Here is a 27,165-nt window from a genome sequence, read left to right as displayed (position 1 = left end):
TTAAAATTTGACCAGCGATTTGTCATTTTTACAACGAAATTTACAAAACCATTTTTTTTAGGGACCACCTCACATTTGAAGTCAGTTTGAGGGGTCTATATGGCTGAAAATACCCAAAAGTGACACCATTCTAAAAACTGCACCCCTCAAGGTACTCAAAACCACATTCAAGAAGTTTATTAACCCTTCAGGTGCTTCACAGCAGCAGAAGCAACATGGAAGGAAAAAAACGAACATTTAACTTTTTAGTCACAAAAATGATATTTTTGCAACAATTTTTTTATTTTCCCAATGGTAAAAGGAGAAACTGAACCACGAAAGTTGTTGTCCAATTTGTCCTGAGTACGCCGATACCTCATATGTGGGGGTAAACCACTGTTTGGGCGCACGGCAGGGCTTGGAAGGGAAGGAGCGCCATTTGACTTTTTGAATCAAAAATTGGCTCCACTCTTTAGCGGACACCATGTCACGTTTGGAGAGCCCCCGTGTACCTAAAAATTGGAGCTCCCCCACAAGTGACCCCATTTTGGAAACTAGACGCCCCAAGGAACTTATCTAGATGCATAGTGAGCACTTTGAACCCCCAGGTGCTTCACAAATTGATCCGTAAAAATGAAAAAGTACTTTTTTTTCACAAAAAAATTCTTTTAGCCTCAATTTTTTCATTTTCACATGGGCAACAGGATAAAATGGATCCTAAAATTTGTTGGGCAATTTCTCCCGAGTACGCCGATACCTCATATGTGGGGGTAAACCACTGTTTGGGCACACGGCAGGGCTCGGAAGGGAAGGCGCGCCATTTGACTTTTTGAATGGAAAATTAGCTCCAATTGTTAGCGGACACCATGTCGCGTTTGGAGAGCCCCTGTGTGCCTACACATTGGCGCTCCCCCACAAGTGACCCCATTTTGGAAACTAGACCCCCCAAGGAACTTATCTAGATGCATATTGAGCACTTTAAACCCCCAGGTGCTTCACAGAAGTTTATAACGCAGAGCCATGAAAATAAAAAATAATTTTTCTTTCCTCAAAAATGATTTTTTAGCCTGGAATTTCCTATTTTGCCAAGGATAATGGGAGAAATTGGACCCCAAATATTGTTGTCCAGTTTGTCCTGAGTACGCTGATACCCCATATGTGGGGGTAAACCACTGTTTGGGCACACGGCAGGGCTCGGAAGGGATGGCACGCCATTTGGCTTTTTAAATGGAAAATTGGCTCCAATCATTAGCGGACACCATGTCACGTTTGGAGAGCCCCTGTGTGCTTAAACATTGGAGATCCCCCAGAAATGACACCATTTTGGAAACTAGACCCCCAAAGGAACTAATCTAGATGTGTGGTGAGGACTTTGAACCCCCAAGTGCTTCACAGAAGTTTATAACGCAGAGCCATGAAAATAAAAAAAAAAATTATTTTCTCAAAAATGATCTTTTAGCCTGCAATTTTTTATTTTCCCAAGGGTAACAGGAGAAATTTGACCCCAAAAGTTGTTGTCCAGTTTCTCCTGAGTACGCTGATACCCCATATGTGGGGGTAAATCACTGTTTGGGCACATGCCGGGGCTCGGAAGTGAAGTAGTGACGTTTTGAAATGCAGACTTTGATGGAATGCTCTGTGGGCGTCACGTTGCGTTTGCAGAGCCCCTGATGTGGCTTAACAGTAGAAACCCCCCACAAGTGACCCCATTTTGGAAACTAGACCCCCAAAGGAACTTATCTAGATGTGTGGTGAGCACTTTGAACCCCCAAGTGCTTCATAGAAGTTTATAATGCAGAGCCGTGAAAATAAAAAATCATTTTTCTTTCCTCAAAAATTATGTTTTAGCAAGCATTTTTTTAGATTCACAAGGGTAACAGGAGAAATTGGACCCCAGTAATTGTTGCGCAGTTTGTCCTGAGTATGCTGGTACCCCATATGTGGGGGTAAACCACTGTTTGGGCACACGTCAGGGCTCGGAAGTGAGGGAGCACCATTTGACTTTTTGAATACGAGATTGGCTGGAATCAATGGTGGCGCCATGTTGCGTTTGGAGACTCCTGATGTGCCTAAACAGTGGTAACCCCTCAATTCTACCTCCAACAATAACCCCAACACACCCCTAACTCTAATCCCAACTGTAGCCATAACCCTAATCACAACCCTAACCGCAACACACCCCTAACCACAACCCTAACCCCAACACACCCCTAACCACAACCCTAATTCCAACCCTAACCCTAAGGCTATGTGCCCACGTTGCGGATTCGTGTGAGATATTTCCGCACCATTTTTGAAAAATCCACAGGTAAAAAGGCACTGCGTTTTACCTGCGGATTTTCCGCGGATTTCCAGTGTTTTTTGTGCGGATTTCACCTGCGGATTCCTATTGAGGAACAGGTGTAAAACGCTGCGGAATCCGCACAAAGAATTGACATGCTGCGGAAAATACAACGCAGCGTTTCCGCGCGGTATTTTCCGCACCATGGGCACAGCGGATTTGGTTTTTCATATGTTTACATGGTACTGTACACCTGATGGAACACTGCTGCGAATCCGCAGCGGCCAATCCGCAGCCAAATCCGCACCGTGTGCACATACCTTCAGAATTAGGCTATGTGCACACGCTGCGGAAAACGCTGCGGATCCGCAGCAGTTTCCCATGAGTTTACAGTTCAATGTAAACCTACGGGAAACAAAAATCGCTGTACACATGCTGCGGAAAAACTGCACGGAAACGCAGCGGTTTACATTCCGCAGCATGTCACTTCTTTGTGCGGATTCCGCAGCGGTTTTACAACTGCTCCAATAGAAAATCGCAGTTGTAAAACCGCAGTGAAATGCGCAGAAAAAAACGCGGTAAATCCGCCATAAATCCGCAGCGGTTTAGCACTGCGGATTTATCAAATCCGCAGCGGAAAAATCCGCAGAGGAACAGAATACGTGTGCACATACCGAAACCCTAACCCTACCCCTACCCCTAACATTAGTGGAAAAAAAAAAATTTCTTTATTTTTTTATTGTCCCTACCTATGGGGGTGACAAAGGGGGGGGGGGGTCATTTATTATTTTTTTTATTTTGATCACTGAGATAGATTATATCTCAGTGATCAAAATGCACTTTGGAACGAATCTGCCGGCCGATTCGGCGGGCGCACTGCGCATGCGCCCGCCATTTTGGAAGATGGCGGCGCCCAGGGAGAAGACGGACGGAACCCCGGCTGGATCGGTAAGTATGATGGGGTGGGGGGGACCACAGGGGGGAGGGGTGGAACGGAGAACGGGGGGCGTGGAACGGAGCACGGGGGGGCTGGAATGGAGTGCAGGGGGGGGGTGATCGGAGCACGGGGGGGGGGGGGGGGTGATTGGAGCACGGGGGGGAGCGGAGCACTGGACGGAGGGGAGCCGGAGCAGTGTACCGGCCAGATCGGGATGCTGGGGGGGGGGGGCGATCGGTGGGGTGGGGGCACATTAGTATTTCCAGCCATGGCCGATGATATTGCAGCATCGGCCATGGCTGGATTGTAATATTTCACCCGTTATAATAGGTGAAATATTACAAATCGCTCAGATTGGCTGTTGAAAGTGAAACTGCCAATCAGAGCGATCGTAGCCACGAGGGGGTGAAGCCACCCCCCCTGGGCTAAACTACCACTCCCCCTGTCCCTGCAGATCGGGTGAAATGGGAGTTAACCCTTTCACCCGGCCTGCAGGGACGCGATCTTTCCATGACGCCACATAGGCGTCATGGGTCGGATTGGCACCGACTTTCATGACGCCTACGTGGCGTCATGGGTCGGGAAGGGGTTAAAACATCAGTTTGCTTTTACAGATGACCTTTTAGAGGAAACCCGTCAGCTGTCTTACCCCCTAAGCCCCCAGACTACCAACATGTTTCTACTCCATGTTATTTATGCATTCTAACAACCCACTTCTTGTGTCTTTGAGATGTCTACATACTTTCAGTTATATTCTGCACTTGCCTTATGCAAAGGTCTCAGATTTAGTCCGACGGGGCGTGGATTCACCCGGACTAGCTCTGCACATCTTGAACGCATCTCCATTTTGTGCAACTGAGACGAGTTGCAAAAGCCACATGCGCATGGTGATTTCCCACCACTTGTAATGGGCAATAAAGCCGGGTCTACAGGTCTGTTCTTCTTGGCACACTGAACGCCCAAGGTGCCTTTGAGAGATTTGCAAGGAACCAAGGGTAAACTCACACTTGCAAATCATGTGAACTGTGCACAGAGGGGTGTGCTTACTTGATGAGAGACAGTACTACACAAGGGAAATCAACACCCTGCTGGACTTGACCTGAGACATTTGCAATGCGAATGCAGAATACTCGATTTTCAAAATATAGAGATCGCACAGCCACAAGAAAAGGTTTGCTAGAATGTGGAAATAATGTGCAGTGGAGCCACGGTGGAGCTTTAGGGCAGCTGGCAGGTTTATTTAATGTAGGCATCAACTAAAGTGCTCACCTGACCTGAGTTTTGGTGTGGCATGACAACATTCTGGCTGGCACAGAGGCAACCATAGAATGCTCTGTGCGTATTGTGTACATGTTTTGTTCTAATTAACCAGACCGATGCACAATGCCTCCCATGGGTGTCTTCTATTCAGCTCAGCTCTGTTAATGGTGTGTAATTGTCAATGTCATGCTGATTGACAGACGGCTCGCTGTTGCATAACTGTGGGGAGCCAGTTGGCAATCAGCATGACGGTGGCAGTAACACCCCCATTGACAGAGCAGCCTGAAAGAGGAAGAGCTGTGTAGCAGCAGAATTGTGCCAGGAGCGATCTGTGATTCCTCTCACCCGGAGCCTGGCAGAACAGTCACCAACTACCTTCCTGTCAGTTCTTAACACCATAAGGAAAAAAAACAAAACAACAAACAATAGTCTTGGATGACCCTTGGTTCCCATACACTCTAAAATAAGGATGTGTAGCCCTCCATACACACTGACACTTGGTTCTGCAGAAGGTGCATAGATTTTCAAAAAGAGGGGAAAGGGAGTAGGCTGTTGCCAGACATCTCTGGAGACGGCTTATTTTCAGAGAACAAAATTCAATGTGCCCAAGCCTTCGCTCCTTGTCAACATCTTTTGGGGACAGAGAGAAGATAGAGGTCTGACTTTGCTCTAATGTGGAGACCTGCAACAATTAGGAAAACATTTTCTATTCAGAATGCAGTGGATTGTGTATGCCCTAATATTAGGCATAAAAGTTGGTCTGCGGCCATCTAAACAGGCATAACGCACTTCGTATGGCTACAGAACGATCAGTAATCAGACTGCTCCGTGCTTTAGGGCTTGTTTCCATTTGCGAGAAACACGTCCGTGTCTTGCATGTGGCAACGAAGCTCTGGTGCCGGCACTCCGGAGCGGAGCGTGCGGCCGCATAGCAACACATGGAGCCGTTCGCTCCGCTCCGGAGTGCCGGCACCAGAGCTTCATTTCCACATGCGAGACACGGACGTGTTCCTCGCAAGTGAAAACAAGCCCTTAGGCTGCCATTTTTCTCAGCAGCACAAGTCTGGTTTGCACTGATGTGCTGCAGAGAACAATGATTTTTTACATCCAAGCCAAAAGATAATTTCACCTGTTAATGTTTCCCAGCCCATTGGCTATATAACGCAAATTATACCATCTAGGCCGGATACACCTACCAATCATAGTTGTATTGCACTTACCGATCCTTCATCAGCTGGTAAAGATTTTCCTTCATGTATTCAAACACAAAATAGAGGTGATCATTTTCTCGAACGACTTCCTTCAGCTTAATAACATTGGCATGATTGAGCTTCCTCAGAGACTAGAATACAGACACAGGTTACAACATAATGATCAATACATTTAATATACCGGAGCTGAAAAATTAAAAAAAAAAACAAAAAAAAAAAAACCCCAAACAATTAACAGCAGCGTTGCTGAGCACTAACTTCAGACATGTATGGTAAAAACAATAACTGCTAGTTTTAGGTTTCTTTCTTTAAAAAAAAAAAATAAAAATAATAAAATAAAAAGGAAGAACACCCCTTAGTTACCTTCAACTCTCGAAGATTTATGCACTCATCCCAGGAGTAAAACTTTCTTTTCATTCTATTTAAAAAAAAATAAATAAATATTTGTTAAATTTGTGAGACACATTAGAGAAGGCAATAATAAGAAAAATTCGGACAATTTGCTGCAAGGTGTACTTGCACTAAAATATTGCAACATTTTGCTCATTTGCGCCAGCTGCAGGAGCCGCTCTAATTAAAGCCAGAGGAAAACCCCTTCAAGCATCCATCCAAGTGAAATACACTCTACAGGAAGTAGATGTTTCAGTATCCAAGACTGCCATAAAGAGAAGACTTCATGAGAGAAAATACAGAGGGTTCTTCACAACGTGCAAACCATTAATCAGCCTTAAAAATAGAAAGGTCAAATTAGAAATGGCCAAAAACATCTAAAGAAGCCAGTTCTGGAAAACCATTCTATGAACAGATGAAACTAAGAGCAACCTGCACCAAAATGAGGAGAAGTATGGAGAAGGCTTGGAACGGCTCATGATCCAAAGCACACCATGACATCTGTAAAGCATGGTGGAAGCAGTGTGATGACGTGACCGAGTGCCATTGGAAGCCATGCATGCCCATTAGTGTTTATTGATGATATGACTGAAGACAAAAGCATTCTGAAGTGTAAAGAACTTCTGCTCAGACTCAACCAAATGACGGTGCTTCACAGTACATATGGACGATGACACCAAACATACTGCGAAAGCAACCCAGGAGTTATTTTGAAAGCAAACAAGTAGAAAATTCCGCAATGGCCAAGTCATTCACCAGATCTCAGCCCCTTTGAGCAGCATTTCACATGCTTAACACAAAACTTAAGACAGAAAGACCGACAAACAAGCAACCACTGAAGTCAGCTGCAGTAATGGCCTGGCAAAGCATCACAAGGGAGGAATCCCAGAGTTTGGTGACGTCCATGGCTTCCAAACTTCAGGCAGTCATTTCTCGCAAAAGGATTCTCTACAAAGTATTTAAAAGGAACATTTTATTTATGAGAGAGTTAATTTGTCTAATTAATTTTGAGCCACTGAAATGAGGTTTTGTAGAAAAGTGGTTTAAAAGGGACACTGTCACCCCCTCCAGCCGTTAGAAACTAAAAGAACCACCTTGTGCAGCAGTAATGCTGCATTCTGACAAGGTGGCCCTTTTAGTTATTGGTGCAGTCAAAGCAGAAATAAAGCGTTTTATAATTTCGCAAAAATACCTGTCTTTAGTCGTGGAGGCAGGTCTTAACCCTCCTGCTGAACACGCCACACTGCCGTCACTGAAGGCTTCTTTGGCGCCGGGCGCCGCCCCCTCCACGCTGTTTTCAAATCAAATCCGGCGCCTGCGCTGTTTTGTTCTGCCTGGGACAGGTGCAGTGAGCGCTGCCCGTCTGACCTCAGATGCAGTCTCGCAGACTGCGCCTGTGCGGCCACCCAGCTAGTGAATCCCAGCCCCGCACTGTGCATAATGCATAACACACTGCGGGGCAGGGATTCACAAGGTGGATTCCCGAAGAAGCCTTGAGTGACGGCAGTGTGGCGTGTTCAGCAGGGGGGTTAAGACCTTCCTCCATGACTAAAGACAGGTATTTTTGCGAAATTATAAAAGGCTTTATTTCTGCTTTGACTGCACCAATAACTAAAAGAGCCACCTTGTCAGAATGCGGCATTACTGCTACACAAGGTGGCTCTTTTAGTTTCTAACGGCTGGAGGGGGTGAAAGAGTCCCTTTAGAATATTTTTATTCAATACCTTTAATGAATGAAATGTGAAAGTCTAGACTAGAGGAAATACAGGCTCATTATAATAATCACAGGAGCCGATTCTTTACTGTACGAGTGGTGAGACTATAGAACTCTGCTCCAACATGTTATGGTCGATTCATTTAACAAGTATAAAGGAGGGCCTGGATGTTTGTGTCTGGCCGAACAGTTACAAATAGTTTGGATACCAGAACAGTACCTGGACCCCATTCACTACATGTGCATGACAGCGTAGCAAACAACGCTTCTGATCGGTGGTGAAATCATCCCCGCCGGTCAGAGAGCTGCAATTCCCACACTGTCAAAAGCTGTGATCGGAGGTATAAACTTTACCTCCGGTCACTGGTGTCAGCTGATGGGGCAATTGCTCCCACTATCCGACACCTGCTGCCGCTAATAACAGCGAGCGCAGGAGCTCGTACCCACTGTATCCTCGGAGTTGGTGGATGACCATGGCGTTTCAGCTTGACGTAGGGACGGGTAATGGTATTGAGGAAAAGGTACCAGGGGCCCAAAGGCAAATACTTAGGTGACAGGATGAGCTGTGAGGTCAGTGACCCTAAAATAAACAAGGTCGAGACCACCCAAAACTGACCCAAATCTACGGTTAATCAGAAAAGTGGGAGTGTCATCTGCAACGGAGACCTGAAAATGGCTGTCCACCAACGTTCACCATCCAACCTGACGAAACTGGAGAGGATCTGCAAGAAAGAATGGCAGAGGATCCCCAAATCAGGTGTGAAAAATTGTTGCACCATTTCCAAGAAGACTCATGGCTGTACTAGCTCAAACAGGTGCTTCTACTCAATACTGAGCACAGGGTCTGAATACTTATGACCGTGTGATATTTCAGTTTTTCTTTTAATAAATTTGCAAAAATTACTACATTTGTTTTTTTTTTTTTTTCAGTCAAGATGGGATGCAGAGTGCACATTAATGAGAAAAAAATTAACTTTTTTAAATTTACCAAATGGCTGCAATGAAACAAAGAGTGAAATAAAAAAATAAATAAAAAACAAACAGCATGGTGACCCCTCTTTTCTTGATAACCAACCTTGTTGAAGCAGACAGCTGCCTGGCTGGTTATCAAGCATACATGGGAACCCACACCGGGTTTTTTTTTTTTTTTTTAATTTATTTATAGCACAGGAGCCGGCTAAGGAATACTCCCATCAGCCACTCCTGCGCTGGCTGCTATTCGCGGCAGCAGGTGTCGGATGATGGGAGCAGTTGCCCCATCAGCTGACACCAGTGATCGGAGGTAAAGTTTATACCTCCGATCACAGCTGACTGCTCACGCTAGCTTTTGACAGCGTGGGAACCGCGGTTCTCTGACCGGCAGGGAGGATTTAACCAACGATCAGAAGCGGGGTTTCCCATGCACATGACAGCGCGACAAACACCCGTGTTTGGGCAGCCAAACCTGAACAGTAACACGAACTTCTTGATGAAGCCAATGTTCATGTGTCTCTGCCCGAACAGTAGATGCTCGGTACAGACGCCGAACTTTACTCTTCGGGTTCGCCCATCTCTATGCACGAGTGCTAGCAGAGGAGATGTGAATATCTCTGGTACAGCACAGTTGCAAGTAGCGGAGTATAGGAGGATTTTGTTTATAAGAGGACCCCATTTCAGTTAACGAGGAGATGTTTACTATTTTGAAATAGACGGCAAATCATAACGATAGGTCATGAATATGAAAACAGTGGGGGGTCTGACTGCCAACAATCAGCTGTTATGGGTTCTGGACCTGTGTAATCAAAGTATGGAGCTGAGCAGCATGGATCTATACAGTGTTTACAGGAGGTATCAGGAAACCCATCCTAAAAATTAGTTATCAATACCACAGTAGTGGGCAAGCTCCTTTAACCCCTTAGTGACAGAGCCAATTTGGTACTTAATGACCAGGCCAATTTTTGCAATTCTGACCACTGTCACTTTATGAGGTTATAACTCTGGAACGCTTCAACAGATCCCGCTGATTCTGAGACTGTTTTTTCGTGACATATTGTACTTCATGTTAGTGGTAACATTTCTTCGATATTACTTGCGATTATTTATGAAAAAAACGGAAATATGGCGAAAATTTTTAAAATTTTGCAATTTTCAAACTTTGTATTTTTATGCCCTTAAATCAGAGAGATATGTCACGAAAAATAGTTAATAAATAACATTTCCCACAGGTCTACTTTACATCAGCACAATTTTGGAAACAATTTTTTTTTGTTAGGGAGTTATAAGGGTTAAAAGTTGACCAGCAATTTCTCATTTTTACAACACCATTTTTTTTTTTTTTTTTTTAGGGACCACATCACATTTGAAGTCATTCTGAGGGGTCTATATGATAGAAAATAATGAAGTGTGACACCATTCTAAAAGCTGCACCCCTCAAGGTTCTCAAAACCACATTCAAGAAGTTTATTAACCCTTTACGTGCTTCACAGGAACTGAAACAATGTGGAAGGAAAAAAAAATGAACATTTAACTTTTTTTTCCAAACATCTTAATTCAGAACCATTTTTTTTATTTTCACAAGTGTGAAAACAGAAATGTAACCATAAAATTTGTTATGCAATTTCTCCTGAATATGCCAATACCCCATATGTGGGGGTAAACCACTGTTTGGGCGCACCGCAGAGCTTGGAAGTGAAGGAGTGCCGTTTTACTTTTTCAATGTAGAATTGGCTGGAATTGAGATCGGACGCCATGTCGCGTTTGGAGAGCCCCTGATGTGCCTAAACAGTGGAAACTCCCCACAAGTGACACCATTTTGGAAACTAGACCCCTTAAGGAACTTATCTAGATGTGTGGTGAGCACTTTGAACCCCCAAGTGCTTCACAGAAGTTTATAACGTAGAGCCGTGAAAATAAAAAAAATAAAAAAAATCGCTTTTGTTTACACAAAAATGATCTTTTCGCCCACAAATTCTTATTTTCACAAGGGTAACAGGAGAAATTAGACCACAAAAGTTGTTGTGCGATTTCTCCTGAATACGTCGATACCCCATATGTGAGGGTAAACCACTGTTTGGGCGCACCGCAGAGCTTGGAAGTGAAGGAGTGCCGTTTTACTTTTTCAATGTAGAATTGGCAGGAATTGAGATTGGACGCCATGTCGCGTTTGGAGAGCCCCTGATGTGCCTAAACAGTGGAAACCCCCCACAAGTGACACCATTTTGGAAACTAGACCCCCCCCATGGAACTTATCTAGATGTGTGGTGAGAACCTTGAATGCCCAAGTGCTTCACAAAAGTTTATAATGCAGAGCCGTGAAAATAAAAATATTTTTTTTTTTTTTCAACAAAAAAGATTTTTTAGCCCCCCAAGTTTTTATTTTCACAAGGGTAACAAGAGAAATTGGACCCCAGAAGTTGTTGTTCAATTTATCCCGAGTATGCTGGTACCCCATATGTGGGGGTAAACCACTGTTTGGGTGCACGGCAGAGCTCGGAAGGGAAGGAGCGCCTTTTTGGAATGCAGACTTTGATAGAATGGTCTGTGGGCATTATGTTGCGATTGCAGAGCCCCTGATGTACCTAAACTGTAGTAACCCCCCACAAGTGACCCCATTTGGGAAACTAGACCCCCCAAGGAACTTATCTAGATGTGTGGTGAGAACTTTGAATGCCCAAGTGCTTCACAGAAGTTTAGAATGCAGAGTCGTGAAAATAAATAATATTTTTTTTTTTCCACAAAAAAGATAATGTAGCCCCCAAGTTTTTATTTTCACAAGGGTAACAAGAGAAATTGGACCCCAGAAGTTGTTGTTCAATTTATCCCGAGTACGCTGATGCCCCATATGTGGGGGTAACCCACTGTTTGGGCGCACGGCAGAGCTCAGAAGGGAGGGAGCACCATTTGACTTTTTGAGCGCAAAATTGGCTGTCGTGTTTGGAGACCCCCTGATGTAACTAAACAGTGGAAACCCCCCAATTCTAGCTCCAACCCTAACCCCAACACACCCCTAACCCTAATCCCAACCTGATCCATAATCCTAATCACTAACCCTAATCACAACCCTTACCCCCAAAACAACCCTAATGTCAACCCTAACCATAACCCTAATCAAAACCCTAAATCCAACACACCCCTAATCCTAATCTCAACCCTAACCTCAAACCTAACCCTAATCCCAATACACCCCTAATCACAACCCTAACCTTAACCCTAATCCCAAACCTAACCCTAATCCCAAGCGTAACCCTAATACCAACCCTAATCCAAACCCTAACCCTAATCCCAACTCTAACCCTAACTTTAGCCCCAACCCTACCCCTAAGGCTACTTTCACACTTGCGTCGTTTGGCATTCCGTCGCAATCCGTCGTTTTGGACAAGAAACGGATCCTGCAAATGTGCCTGCAGGATGCGTTTCTTGCCCATAGACTTGTATTGCCGATGGATCGTGACGGATGGCCACACGTCGCGTCCGTCGTGCACTGGATTAGTTGTGTTTTGGCGGAGCGTCGGCACAAAAAAAAAAAAAGTTCAATGAAACGTTTTTTTGTACGTCGCATCTGCCATTTCTGACCGCGCATGCGTGGCCGTAACTCCGCCCCCTCCTCCCCAGGACATAGATTGGGCAGCGGATGCTTTGAAAAACTACAGCTGCTGCCCACGTTGTGCACAATTTTCACAACGTGCGTCGGTATGTCGGGCCGACGCATTGCGACGGCCCCGTACCGACGTAAGTGTGAAAGAAGCCTAACCCTAAATTTAGCCCCAACCCTAACCCTAAATTTAGCCCCAACCCTACCCCTAACCCTAGCCCTAACCCTAGCCCTACCCCTAACCCTACCCCTAATTTTAGCCCTAACTGCTGTTCTCCTGCCGGCCGGCAGATGGAGACAGATGGCCGGCGCACTGGGCATGCGCCCGCCATTTTCTTCTGCCGGCGGCCAGGAGGAGCAGCAAGAGGATCCAGGGACCTAGGTGAGTATGCTAGGGTCCCCGAATCCCCCTATTGCTCTGTCCTCTGATGTGCGATCACATCAGAGGACAGAGAATTACACTTTAATTTTTTTTTTTTTTTGCGGTCGCCGGTAAACAGTTAATTACCGGCGATCGCAAAACAGGGGTCGGTAATACCGACCCCGATCATGCTCTTTGGGGTCTCGGCTACCCCCGGCAGCCGAGACCCCAAAGATTCTCCCGGTGCCGGCCGGCGGGTGCACTGCGCATGCGCCTGCCATTTTGAAGATGGCGGCGCCCACCGGGAGATACGAAGAGCATCGGGGGAGCTAGGTGAGTATTGGGGGGCCACCTGGGACCCCCTTTCTCTGTCCTCCGATGTTCGATCACATCGGAGGACAGAGAAATTAAAAAGAGATCGCGTTTTTTTTTTTTTTTTGCGATCGCCGGTAAACGGTTAATTACCGGCGATCGCAAATGCGGGGAGGGTTAAAAACCCCCCGAATCATGTTCTCTGGGGTCTCGGCTACCCCCGGCAGCCGAGACCCCGGAGAAAATCGGCCTCTGGGGGGCGCTATTGACTTTTTCCACAGCGCCGTTAATTAACGGCGCTGTGGTTTAAGTACCCTTAGCGGCCGCTGTTAAAAGGCGTATCGGTGGTCGCTAAGGGGTTAAATAACTATGAAAAAAACAAAAATACCCTGAGGTCAAACTAAAAAAAAAAAAAAATCTCAAAGGTCATATTGTGTTGCAATGAAGTAGATTTACTTGTCATAAAGTGTGTATCTGTAAGGGAATAAAATCACATTTTCTTTACAGAACTAAGCAACAGATTACATTAAAAGTAGTAAAATAAGTGAACACTAAACATACATAAATACACACACGGTTTATGTATTATGGTTTATGTAAATACATACTTCTTAATGGCAACCAGCTCGCCTGACTCTGTGGTTCTTGCGAGAAGGACAGAGCCGTAAGTGCCATCTCCGAGCTGTTTGATTGTCGTATAACGGTTCATGACGACAACGCCAAGGTGGAAGGGACATTGCACTACAAACAGGGATTCCACTTGTAAGACAGCGATCACAGTGCAAGGAGGCAGGCAGATGAACCTTTGTCATAGATTACAGCTACCTGTAAAAACAAAAACAAGAAAATGAGCCGGGAAGGAGATCATTCTACTAACTGGGGACTATATATATTCCAAACTCATGAACAGAGGCATTTTAACACACACACACACACACACACACAATTATTGCCTATACTTGCATGGGTTTGCTACCTACCATTGAAAAATACATAAAAAGCATAAAAAGTATAATAAATACATTTAATGCACAAACTTACTATGTGACTATAATGAACGGAAAAGAGTGAAGCATTACCTTGTGTGTAGAAAACGTCAGTGATATGAAGAAAGTACAGAGATTATCGCTACTGACTTCCTGTACAAGAAATCTCCTGGGAAAACATTGCCCATTATGCCCTGCATCACTTAGCAACCCAGAGGTTCAGCTCAATAGAAAGCTCTTGGGGGTGAAAGCCAAAGTCAATAAGGAATGACTGAATGTGACGATGGAGCATGAGCAGCCGCACCAGTGTGGTCCCATCCAGCCAACAATGGCTACACTACAGGACAGGTGCCATCTCTATACAACCCACTGCATTACCAGGTCCTCACTGGTGACATCCCATCAACGCAGAAGTAACCAGTACACCTAGATATGGAGGCCAGTACTTTTTGGAGCATCTAATAATAACCTTATGCCCCAGAGAAGGCAAGGATGATCCAATATAATGGTGCCAAGTATTTTCCTAAACGTATCATGAAATGGCATTGCTGGCGCTCCTTCTCTTAGCACGCTGCACCTATACAATCACATTTCCATCGTATGGGCAGAAATTAATGCATATTTCTACATTCGGTAGTTAATCAGTTCATATTTGGCCAGCAGAGATCCCGATATTGACAATCACCAGCATGTAATGGCTCGCTTATCTATTACCTCTACCAACAAACCGCCAATTACTAGCATCTCACCGACAAACTCAAGAGGGGTCTTTACCCGATAAGGGGAGACTGACGTAATTGGGGCCCAGGGCTGAAATGGCCATTTGTTGCTGGACCGTTTATAGAACAGTTTAAAGGGAACCTGTCACCCCGAAAATCGCGGGTGAGGTAAGCCCACCGGCATCAGGGGCTTATCTGCAGCATTCTGTAATGCTGTAGATAAGCCCCGATGTTACCTGAAAAAGGAGAAAAAGACATTAGATTATACTCACCCAGGGGCGGTCCCGCTGCTGGGTGAGGTAAGCCCCTGATGCCGGTGGGCTTACCTCACCCGCGAATTTCGGGGTGACAGGTTCCCTTTAACCCCTTAGTGACGGAGCCAAATTTTTAAATTCTGACTAGTGTCACTTTATGTGGCACATTATACTCTATGATAATGGTAAACTTAGCTCGATATTTTTTATAAACAAACACAAAACCTCTCAGAAATTTGAGAAAAATGTAAAAAAAAATATTGCAATTTTCAAACTTTGAATGATTATCCCTTTAATCCAGATGGTCATACCACAGCAAAACATTAATAAATAACATTACCCACATGTCGGCTTTACTTCAGCAGCATTTGTAAAATGTTATTTTATTTTGTTAGCATTTTAGGAGGTTTAAAAATGTGGCAGTAATTTTTCATTTTTTCAAGGAAATTTACAAAATTTATTTTTTAGGGACCTATCCATGTTTGAAATGCCTTTGGGGGTCCTATATATATTGGGAAACCCCCCAAAGTTATATCATTTTGAAAACAGCAACCCCTGACATATTGAAAACTGCAGTCAGGTAGTTTATTAACCCTTCAGGTGCTTTTCAGGAATTAATGCAAAGAGGCATGACAGAAATGAAAATGTGTATTATTACCATCTAAATGCCTCTAACTTCTGAACAGGTTACAACAGCCGGCAGGCTCTAAGTCCGCTATTTGGTCATGAATTGCCATGGCAAACATCAGGACCACAAAATCATGATCAGAGGGCACCAATTGGGATAAAGAGGGAGCCCCCACACTCGGTTAGCCATTTATAATGATGTAGTCACTATTGACAGCAGCATCTAAGGGGTTAAACAGATTTGGACGGTGCAAACACTGATCGTGGCTGATGCAGCAAGTTGTCAGCTATAGTGTACAGCCGACAGCTGCTGGATTGTCACCTGTATGGGGATGCTATTCTCTTATATCTCAGGTCAGTTAAAAGACGTATTTGCTGTCATTAAGGGGTTAATGTGTCTTCTTCTAGGCTGGGCCTACACAGCTACCTTGGTCACAATAGCTGTCACGTGACATAAGTTGGCTCGGTGTCATGGCAAGATAGAAGTGAATGGAGTCAAATTGCAACAAGTAGGTTGCAAAAAAATCATATGTTGATGGACTTCCAGCAACTAACTTATTGATGATCCCTGCTCTGGATACACAGACACCAGATACAGTCAGGACTGGGACTATAATCCCTGCTCTGGATACACAGACACCAGCTACAGTCAGGACTGGGACTATAATCCCTGCTCTGGATACACAGACACCAGCTACAGTCAGGACTGGGACTATAATCCCTGCTCTGGATACACAGACACCAGGTTCAGTCAGGACTGGGACTATAATCCCTGTTCTGGATACACAGACACCAGGTACAGTCAGGACTGGGACTATAATCCCTGCTCTGGATACACAGACACCAGGTACAGTCAGGACTGGGACTATAATCCCTGCTCTGGATACACAGACACCAGCTACAGTCAGGACTATAATCCCTGCTCTGGATACACAGACACCAGCTACAGTCAGGACTATAATCCCTGCTCTGGATACACAGACACCAGGTTCAGTCAGGACTGGGACTATAATCCCTGCTCTGGATACACAGACACCAGGTACAGTCAGGACTGGGACTATAATCCCTGCTCTGGATACACAGACACCAGGTACAGTCAGGACTGGGACTATAATCCCTGCTCTGGATACACAGACACCAGCTACAGTCAGGACTATAATCCCTGCTCTGGATACACAGACACCAGGTACAGTCAGGACTATAATCCCTGCTCTGGATACACAGACACCAGGTACAGTCAGGACTATAATCCCTGCTCTGGATACACAGACACCAGGTTCAGTCAGGACTGGGACTATAATCCCTGTTCTGGATACACAGACACCAGGTACAGTCAGGACTGGGACTATAATCCCTGCTCTGGATACACAGACACCAGCTACAGTCAGGACTATAATCCCTGCTCTGGATACACAGACACCAGGTACAGTCAGGACTATAATCCCTGCTCTGGATACACAGACACCAGGTTCAGTCAGGACTGGGACTATAATCCCTGCTCTGGATACACAGACACCAGCTACAGTCAGGACTGGGACTATAATCCCTGCTCTGGATACACAGACACCAGGTACAGTCAGGACTGGGACTATAATCCCTGTTCTGGATACACAGACACCAGGTACAGTCAGGACTGGGACTATAATCCCTGCTCTGGATACACAGACACCAGCTACAGTCAGGACTATAATCCCTGCTCTGGATACACAGACACCAGCTACAGTCAGGACTATAATCCCTGCTCTGGATACACAGACACCAGGTACAGTCAGGACTATAATCCCTGCTCTGGATACACAGACACCAGGTTCAGTCAGGACTGGGACTATAATCCCTGCTCTGGATACACAGGCACCAGGTACAGTCAGGACTGGGACTATAATCCCTGCTCTGGATACACAGACACCAGGTACAGTCAGGACTGGGACTATAATCCCTGCTCTGGATACACAGACACCAGGTACAGTCAGGACTATAATCCCTGCTCTGGATACACAGACACCAGGTACAGTCAGGACTATAATCCCTGCTCTGGATACACAGACACCAGGTTCAGTCAGGACTGGGACTATAATCCCTGCTCTGGATACACAGACACCAGGTACAGTCAGGACTGGGACTATAATCCCTGCTCTGGATACACAGACACCAGGTACAGTCAGGACTGGGACTATAATCCCTGCTCTGGATACACAGACACCAGCTACAGTCAGGACTATAATCCCTGCTCTGGATACACAGACACCAGGTACAGTCAGGACTGGGACTATAATCCCTGTTCTGGATACACAGACACCAGGTACAGTCAGGACTGGGACTATAATCCCTGCTCTGGATACACAGACACCAGGTACAGTCAGGACTGGGACTATAATCCCTGCTCTGGATACACAGACACCAGGTTCAGTCAGGACTGGGACTATAATCCCTGTTCTGGATACATAGACACCAGGTACAGTCAGGACTGGGACTATAATCCCTGCTCTGGATACACAGACACCAGCTACAGTCAGGACTATAATCCCTGCTCTGGATACACAGACACCAGGTACAGTCAGGACTATAATCCCTGCTCTGGATACACAGACACCAGGTTCAGTCAGGACTGGGACTATAATCCCTGCTCTGGATACACAGACACCAGCTACAGTCAGGACTGGGACTATAATCCCTGCTCTGGATACACAGACACCAGCTACAGTCAGGACTATAATCCCTGCTCTGGATACACAGACACCAGGTTCAGTCAGGACTGGGACTATAATCCCTGTTCTGGATACACAGACACCAGGTACAGTCAGGACTGGGACTATAATCCCTGTTCTGGATACACAGACACCAGGTACAGTCAGGACTGGGACTATAATCCCTGCTCTGGATACACAGACACCAGCTACAGTCAGGACTATAATCCCTGCTCTGGATACACAGACACCAGCTACAGTCAGGACTATAATCCCTGCTCTGGATACACAGACACCAGGTACAGTCAGGACTATAATCCCTGCTCTGGATACACAGGCACCAGGTACAGTCAGGACTGGGACTATAATCCCTGCTCTGGATACACAGACACCAGGTACAGTCAGGACTGGGACTATAATCCCTGCTCTGGATACACAGACACCAGCTACAGTCAGGACTATAATCCCTGCTCTGGATACACAGACACCAGGTACAGTCAGGACTATAATCCCTGCTCTGGATACACAGACACCAGGTTCAGTCAGGACTGGGACTATAATCCCTGCTCTGGATACACAGACACCAGGTTCAGTCAGGACTGGGACTATAATCCCTGCTCTGGATACACAGACACCAGGTACAGTCAGGACTGGGACTATAATCCCTGCTCTGGATACACAGACACCAGCTACAGTCAGGACTATAATCCCTGCTCTGGATACACAGACACCAGGTACAGTCAGGACTATAATCCCTGCTCTGGATACACAGACACCAGGTATAGTCAGGACTGGGACTATAATCCCTGCTCTGCATACACAGACACCAGGTATAGTCAGGACTGGGACTATAATCCCTGCTCTGGATACACAGACACCAGGTACAGTCAGGACTATAATCCCCGCTTTGGATACACAGACACCAGGTACAGTCAGGACTATAATCCCCGCTCTGGATACACAGACACCAGGTACAGTCAGGACTGGGACTATAATCCCTGCTCTGGATACACAGACACCAGGTACAGTCAGGACTGGGACTATAATCCCTGCTCTGGATACACAGACACCAGGTGCAGTCAGGACTGGGACTATAATCCCTGTTCTGGATACACAGACACCAGGTACAGTCAGGACTGGGACTATAATCCCTGTTCTGGATACACAGACACCAGGTACAGTCAGGACTGGGACTATAATCCCTGCTCTGGATACACAGACACCAGGTTCAGTCAGGACTGGGACTATAATCCCTGCTCTGGATACACAGACACCAGGTGCAGTCAGGACTGGGACTATAATCCCTGTTCTGGATACACAGACACCAGGTACAGTCAGGACTGGGACTATAATCCCTGCTCTGGATACACAGACACCAGGTACAGTCAGGACTACATACAGGTCAGGGATTATAGAAGGATGAGGAGATGAGAATATGCCGCGGTTGTAGGTTCTCACCCGCTGATATTATCGGCCCAGTTCCTGGCATCCCGTCATCGCTCTGGTTCCGGTTCAGTCCCTTTCCTGCTCTCCCTAGTTCCGGTAGCTGCACACTGCTACCAGTCCGTTCTCTACGGAGATCTACACAAATGCTGGAAAACAGCAGCAGCTAACAGAGGACAGCAGCGCCCTCTAGTGACTGCTTCCAGTCACCACCTGTAGCTCCACACTCCGACGCCGCTCTGTACCGTGTGGTCATCTCTCTGGTTCCGCGGCCGGCCGCTCTTCTCTCGGTTATCCTCTCTTTGGTTCCGGCGATCTTATCTTGCTGGCGTCACTTTCTCTTCTCGGTGGTTCCGGTATCTGATCCCTTGTCAGAATTGTAGACTGCTCCTCCCGGTGCTGCTGCCACGCTCGGCTCCCGGGTGCCTACGCTTAGTCATGGCCGCCGCTCGCAGGTCCCGCTCAGACTCCCGCTGTGTCCTGCGTTTCTCCGACCGAGAACTGTGCTGAGCCTGTCTGAGCTAGGAGGAACCCGCAGCCGCCCAGTATGGTAATTCCCGGGGCTGGGTGTTATGTACCGGGTGTTACAGGTGTCGGTGTAGATGAGGGGTGTGTGGCGCTCCGAGCAGTGTGCAAAACACGGCGTCACGTGATGGGAGCGGCCCAATGAGGCGCCGTGCTGTGTGCTCCGCAGTGCTGACTGTCAGGATTACCCTGTGGAGTGCGGGGCAGAAAGTCCTGGGGCATCGCCTCACGAGTCTCCGCAGGGGGCATGCGCAAAGCATCAGCATAGTAACCCGGTACTGCCCATATGGAGAGTTACTGTCCCATAGAGACAGGTGGATGTTCCCTGTGCTTGGTAGCAGATAACAGCTGTGTTCATTCCCCACCTACCAAGCGCTCGGAATATGATATCCATCTGTATATGTGATGTGTGTTCATTCCTCTGTAATCTACACATTCCATGGAAATCACAGGATCTATAGTCGTGTTAATAATATGCAAATATATTTTGAAAACTTTTTTTTTCATCTGCACTTATTCCTTAACAAGTATGAGGCTGGGTTCACATTGCGTTAGTGGCAGTCTGCTAACGGGATCCGTTACATAGCGCCACTAACGCAATGTAACGGATCCGTTAGCGCACCCATTGACCGTAATGCATCGCTAACGTATGCCATTTTTGGCATGCGTTAGCGATGTCCCGTTATTTTCTGACGGACCTCGAATGCTGCTTGCAGCGTTTTTCGGTCCGTTCTCGCTAGTGCAGATCGGGCATCTGCGCTAGAGGGATCGCTAAACAATCCCTTTTTGTACATTGCGTTAGCGCATTCCGTTAGCGTATGCCCTAAACGGATTGCACTAACGCAATGTGAACCTAGCCTGAGGGGTAAGGTTTCTCCTTGTGGAGAGTGACATACCATCTCTGGCTTGTCATGGTAAGGAGGCTTATTCACCGTGCAATGCTCCTCTGGGAAATATAATATGCAAATTGCCTCTTCTGAGAAAAAGTGGACTTAAACTCTATAGCGCCACCTGTTGGAAGTAGCGATCCTACAAGTCACAATCAACTCTTAACGAGTCGTGCAATATGACTTAGGATAATAAGCGAATAGGCGAATAAGCCTCCTTACCTTGACAAGCCAGAGAAGGTATGTCTCTATCCATAAGGAGAAACGATACCCCTTAGACCCCAGTCCAGAGCCTCTCACCTAGCCAAACTAGTTCTCATGCTTCGCACTGACGAGGGCCAACAGCCCGAAACACCGTGTCTGCGAATTGAGATACTGATTTGGCTTTTATCCTAAGTCATATTGCACGACTCGTTAAAGGGTTGATTGTGACTTGTAGGATCGCTACTTCCAACAGGTGGCGCTATAGAGTTTAAGTCCTCTTTTTCTCAGAAGAGACAATTTGCATATTAACAAGTATGAACGCCGTGAGCATAAATCCTGCCCCGCGTCTTGGCTGTTATCAGTGAGGTTGTTAATGGTTGAGGAATGTTCTGTAGAACTGCACTTGGGCACACAAATCATCAAGATCCGCTGCTGGCAGTCAATGTTGTCCCATGGGAGACAAAGCCAGGGCGCTGCTGACCACTGTGTCTCACTCAGTCACGCTCACATGAACGCCAGCAACATGCAGCATTGTCGTGTTCAAAATCAGCTCCTGGTACACTTTCACACTCCCTCCTGGAGGTCTTTTGATGGCGCTGCCCACGTGGTCTCAAGACCAATCTCCAGCTACTGATGAGGATAGACCCCCATTCAGCCTCCCAGTGTTTTTTTTTTCTCTGCACCATGAAGTCCTTTGAAAGCAGTGGCGTGACCTGTCGCTGGACGTCTGGCTTCTATCCCGATGTTGCGCGACCGCCTTCAGGTTTATGTACACACTGTGTAATGCCTTAGGCTTGGTATGTGAAATCTGATTTCAGGTGCAGTACAGAGTGGATCACTGCGCGCCATTGTTCTAATCTGTCGAAACCACTTGTGCAACAGTGTGAAGAAGCCGTCACAAGGGGACGTCACATTGATCCTGATTGTGGGATTATGCTGTTACTTGGCAGAACGCTTCTCAACCTCATTGATAGTGTTCGGAGACACATAAGTGTGTGTATTTGTGTGTTTTGATACTGAATAAATCAAGCTTTCAAACCTTTGTTTCCATACATTCATCTCTTGCATATCATTACATGTCTACTGATCGTGATTTCCATAATTCAATGACTTCTTAGTGAAGAAATTTTAATGTTCAAGATTGTACAAGTCCAGGACTCTAGTAACTTATTTGATCAATTTATGCATATTTACCAATCTGATAATGTCTTGATTTAAAAGGCGTTCCTGAGAAATGTAATGAAATAAATACACATTTAACCACTTCACCACCTATGACACAAACTTATGGTAGTAGTGTGCACATACATAATATCTCCGGCTGTGCCCTCACTGCCCCAGGCCATTTAACCCCCTAAATGGGGCGATTGATATTGATCTCAGCACTTAGGAGGCTAGGAGAAAGAGGCTTCCCTCTCGTTTCAGATTTGCACCCCCCACAATGTCATTGATGAGGTCCGATCGCTGTCAGGATGACCTCTGGGTCTGCCAGCTACAGTGTCCTTGTTAGACCATGCTCTGAGCATGGTCGAAGAGGCTTGTGTCAGTGCAGCACCGAGTGGTATGTATTGCAATGCATTATACCAGTGATAAGAGTAATACATGTTAAAAGACCCATAGAGAACTAAGTTAAAAAAAAAGTTTTAAAAAATTGTAAAAATATAAAAAAAAAAGTTCTACCAATAAATACATATATTTATGTAAAAACAAAAAAAGTACACACATTTGGCATCGCCGCATTTGTTACAATCCAGACTATAAACTGTCATACTAGTTAGTTCAGTGAACACTGTAAAAAAAAAACTTTTTTGCTTTTTCGCCTTACCGTCAAACAAAAAGTGGAATAAAGCGCGTTCAAAAAGTCGACTGTAAATATAAACGATACAGCTGAAAAGGCATCTTGTCCCACAAATAACAAGCCCCCATACAGCTCCATAAGCAGATAAATAAAAAAGCTATACCTCTCAGAATAAATTGATGCAAAAACTCTTTTTTTTTCTAAAAAATAGTTTTTAGTGTTTAAAAGCGGCAAAACATAAAAAAATATAAATGTGGTATCTCTGTAATCGTACTGACTAAAGAATAAAGTCATCAAATCGCTTTTACATCATGCAAAATGGCATAAAAGAAAACCCAAAAAACAATTCCTGAATTGCTGGTTTTCATTCATTCTGCTTCCCAAAAATCAAAATAGAAAGCAATAAAAAAAATGGTATTTTCCCAAAAATAGTACCAATAAAAACATCAACTTGTCCTCAAAAAACAAGACCTCACAGTGGCTTTAGCGTTCTTCTGCTCAGGTGTCGGCAAGCCACCAGTGTGCTCGGTGATAAGGTGGTCTCCCCACCATGCATATTGTCTACACCAGGGGTGTCAAACTGCATTCCTCGAGGGCTGCAAACAGGTCATGTTTTCAGGATTTCCTTGTACTGCACAGGTGATAATTTAATCACCTACACAAATGAGTTGGTGATTAAATTATCACCTGTGCAGTACAAGGAAATCCTGAAAACATGACCTGTTTGCAGCCCTCGAGGAATGCAGTTTGACACCCCTGGTCTACACACCATGTCTCTAATAATAGGTTATATACGTCCCGCGGGTGACAGATTCCCTTTAATTCCTGTGAAACATTCCTGTGAAGCAGCGGAAGGGTTAATAAACTTCTTGAATGTGTGTTGTTTTTTTTAATGGTGTCACTTTTGGGTGTTTTCTGTCTTTTGGGCTCCTCAAAGTCACTTCAAATCTGAGGTGGTCCCTAAAAATGGTTTTGTTAATTTTGTCTGAGAAATTGCTTAAAAACTTTTAACCCTTCTAACATCCTAACAAATACAAAGTATGCTGCTGATGTAAATTAGATATGTGGTTACTGGTAGTTACTAACTATTTTGTTTTATATAACTCTGGTTTAACCCCTGTACCCCCAAGGGTGGTTTGCACGTTAATGACCAGGCCAATTTTTACAATTCTGACCACTGTCCCTTTATGAGGTTATAACTCCGAAACGCTTCAACGGATCCTGGTGATTCTGACATTGTTTTCTCGTGACATATTGTACTTCATGATAGTGGTAAAATTTCTTTGATAGTACCTGCGTTTATTTGTGAAAAAAACGGAAATTTGGCGAAAATTTTGAAAATTTCGCAATTTTCAAACTTTGAATTTTTATGCAATTAAATCACAGAGATATGTCACACAAAATACTTAATAAGTAACATTTCCCACATGTCTCCTTTACATCAGCATAATTTTGGAACCAATTTTTTTTTTTGTTAGGGAGTTATAAGGGTTAAAAGTTGACCAGCAATTTCTCATTTTTACAACACCATTTTTTTTTAGGGACCACGTCTCATTTGAAGTCATTTTGAGGGGTCTATATGATAGAAAATGCCCAAGTGTGACACCATTCTAAAAACTGCACCCCTCAAGGTGCTCAAAACCACATTCAAGAAGTTTATTAACCCTTCAGGTGTTTAATAGGAATTTTTGGAATGTTTAAATAAAAATGAACATTTAACTTTTTTACACAAAAAATTTACTTCAGCTCCAATTTGTTTTATTTTACCAAGGGTAACAGGAGAAATTGGACCCAAAAAGTTGTTGTCCAATTTGTCCTGAGTACGCTGATACCCCATATGTGGCAGTAAACCACTGTTTGGGCGCATGGGAGAGCTCGGAAGGGAAGGAGCGCTATTTGACTTTTCAATGCAAACTTGACAGGAATTGAGATGGGACGCCATGTTGCGTTTGGAGAGCCACTGATGTGCCTAAACATTGAAACCCCCCACAAGTGACACCATTTTGGAAAGTAGACCCCCTAAGGAACTTATCTGGATGTGTGGTGAGCACTTTGACCCACCAAGTGCTTCACAGAAGTTTATAATGCAGAACCGTAAAAATAAAAAATCATATTTTTTCACAAAAATTATATTTTTGCCCCCAATTTTTTATTTTTCCAAGGGTAAGAGAAGAAATTGGACCTCAAAAGTTGTTGTCCAATTTGTCCTGAGTACGCTGATACCCCATATGTGGCAGTAAACCACTGTTTGGGCGCATGGGAGAGCTCGGAAGGGAAGGAGCGCAGTTTGACTTTTCAATGCAAAATTGACAGAAATTGAGATGGGACGCCATGTTGCGTTTGGAGAGCCACTGATGTGCCTAAACATTGAAACCCCCCACAAGTGACACCATTTTGGAAAGTAGACCCCCTAAGGAACTTATCTAGAGGTGTGGTGAGCACTTTGACCCACCAAGTGCTTCACAGAAGTTTATAATGCAGAACCGTAAAAATAAAAAATCATATTTTTTCACAAAAATTATATTTTTGCCCCCAATTTTTTATTTTTCCAAGGGTAAGAGAAGAAATTGGACCTCAAAAGTTGTTGTCCAATTTGTCCCGAGTACGCTGATACCCCATATGTGGCAGTAAACCACTGTTTGGGCGCATGGGAGAGCTCGGAAGGGAAGGAGCGCCGTTTGACTTTTCAATGCAAAATTGACAGGAATTGAGATGGGACGCCATGTTGCGTTTGGAGAGCCACTGATGTGCCTAAACATTGAAACCCCCCACAAGTGACACCATTTTGGAAAGTAGACCCCCTAAGGAACTTATCTAGAGGTGTGGTGAGCACTTTGACCCACCAAGTGCTTCACAGAAGTTTATAATGCAGAACCGTAAAAATAAAAAATCATATTTTTTCACAAAAATTATATTTTTGCCCCCAATTTTTTATTTTTCCAAGGGTAAGAGAAGAAATTGGACCTCAAAAGTTGTTGTCCAATTTGTCCCGAGTACGCTGATACCCCATATGTGGCAGTAAACCACTGTTTGGGCGCATGGGAGAGCTCGGAAGGGAAGGAGCGCCGTTTGACTTTTCAATGCAAAATTGACAGGAATTGAGATGGGACGCCATGTTGCGTTTGGAGAGCCACTGATGTGCCTAAACATTGAAACCCCCCACAAGTGACACCATTTTGGAAAGTAGACCCCCTAAGGAACTTATCTGGATGTGTGGTGAGCACTTTGACCCACCAAGGGCTTCACAGAAGTTTATAATGCAGAGCCATAAAAATAAAACAAAATTTTTTTCCCACAAAAATTATTTTTTAGCCCCCAGTTTTGTATTTTCCCTAGGGTAAGAGGAGAAATTGGACCACAAAAGTTGTTGTCCAATTTGTCCTGAGTACGCTGATACCCCATATGTGGGGGGGAACCACCGTTTGGGCGCATGGGAGGGTTCGGAAGGGAAGGAGCGCCATTTGGAATGCAGACTTAGATGGAATGGTCTGCAGGCGTCACATTGCGTTTGCAGAGCCCCTAATGTACCTAAACAGTAGAAACCCCCCACAAGTGACACCATTTTGGAAAGTAGACCCCCTAAGGAACTCATCTTGATGTGTTGTGAGAGCGTTGAACCCCCAAGTATTTCACTACAGTTTATAACGCAGAGCCATGCAAATAAAAAATATTTTTTTTTCCACAAAAATTATATTTTAGCCCCCAGTTTTGTATTTTTCCAAGGTTAGCAGGAGAAATTGGACCCTAAATGTTGTTGTCCAATTTGTCCTGAGTACGCTGATACCCGATATGTGGGGGGGAACCACCGTTTGGGCGCATGGGAGGGCTCGGAAGGGAAGGAGCATCATTTGGAATGCAGACTTAGATGGATTGGTCTGCAGGCGTCACATTGCGTTTGCAGAGCCCCTAATGTACCTAAACAGTAGAAACCCCCCACAAGTGACCCCATATTGGAAACTAGACCCCTCAATGAACTTATCTAGATGTGTTGTGAGAACTTTGAACCCCCAAGTGTTTCACTAC

General features: G+C 45.1%; 2 protein-coding genes across 6 annotated transcripts in view; one reads left to right on the top strand and one right to left on the bottom strand.

Annotated features, from left to right (window-relative positions):
• CILK1 (ciliogenesis associated kinase 1) overlaps positions 1 to 20,085 on the bottom strand; it is a 107,171-nt gene extending 87,086 nt beyond the window's left edge. Inside the window, exons 1-4 of one of the 5 annotated variants that reach the window (XR_011312427.1) lie at positions 19,744 to 19,861; positions 13,624 to 13,840; positions 6,032 to 6,086; positions 5,678 to 5,799 (exon numbers count right to left, since the gene is read on the bottom strand). Coding sequence is in view for 4 of the 5 variants with exons in the window: in XM_069726798.1 (XP_069582899.1) it covers positions 5,678 to 5,799; positions 6,032 to 6,086; positions 13,624 to 13,724 (278 nt within the window). In the remaining variant the exon portion in view is untranslated. Of the gene's footprint in view, positions 1 to 5,677; positions 5,800 to 6,031; positions 6,087 to 13,623; positions 13,841 to 19,743 lie in introns of all 5 variants that reach the window. The other 4 variants (XM_069726798.1, XM_069726799.1, XM_069726800.1 and 1 more) reach the window with 4 other exon arrangements.
• Positions 20,086 to 20,140: 55 nt separating this feature from the next.
• FBXO9 (F-box protein 9) overlaps positions 20,141 to 27,165 on the top strand; it is a 72,442-nt gene continuing 65,417 nt past the window's right edge. Inside the window, exon 1 of the mRNA XM_069726801.1 lies at positions 20,141 to 20,278. Coding sequence (XP_069582902.1) covers positions 20,276 to 20,278 — 3 coding nt within the window. The 5' untranslated portion in view covers positions 20,141 to 20,275. The remainder of the gene's footprint in view (positions 20,279 to 27,165) is intronic.

This window comes from Ranitomeya imitator, chromosome 5, assembly GCF_032444005.1.
Source record: "Ranitomeya imitator isolate aRanImi1 chromosome 5, aRanImi1.pri, whole genome shotgun sequence".
NCBI classification, from domain to species: Eukaryota; Metazoa; Chordata; class Amphibia; order Anura; family Dendrobatidae; genus Ranitomeya; species Ranitomeya imitator.
This window is presented reverse-complemented; position numbering and strand designations above follow the sequence as displayed.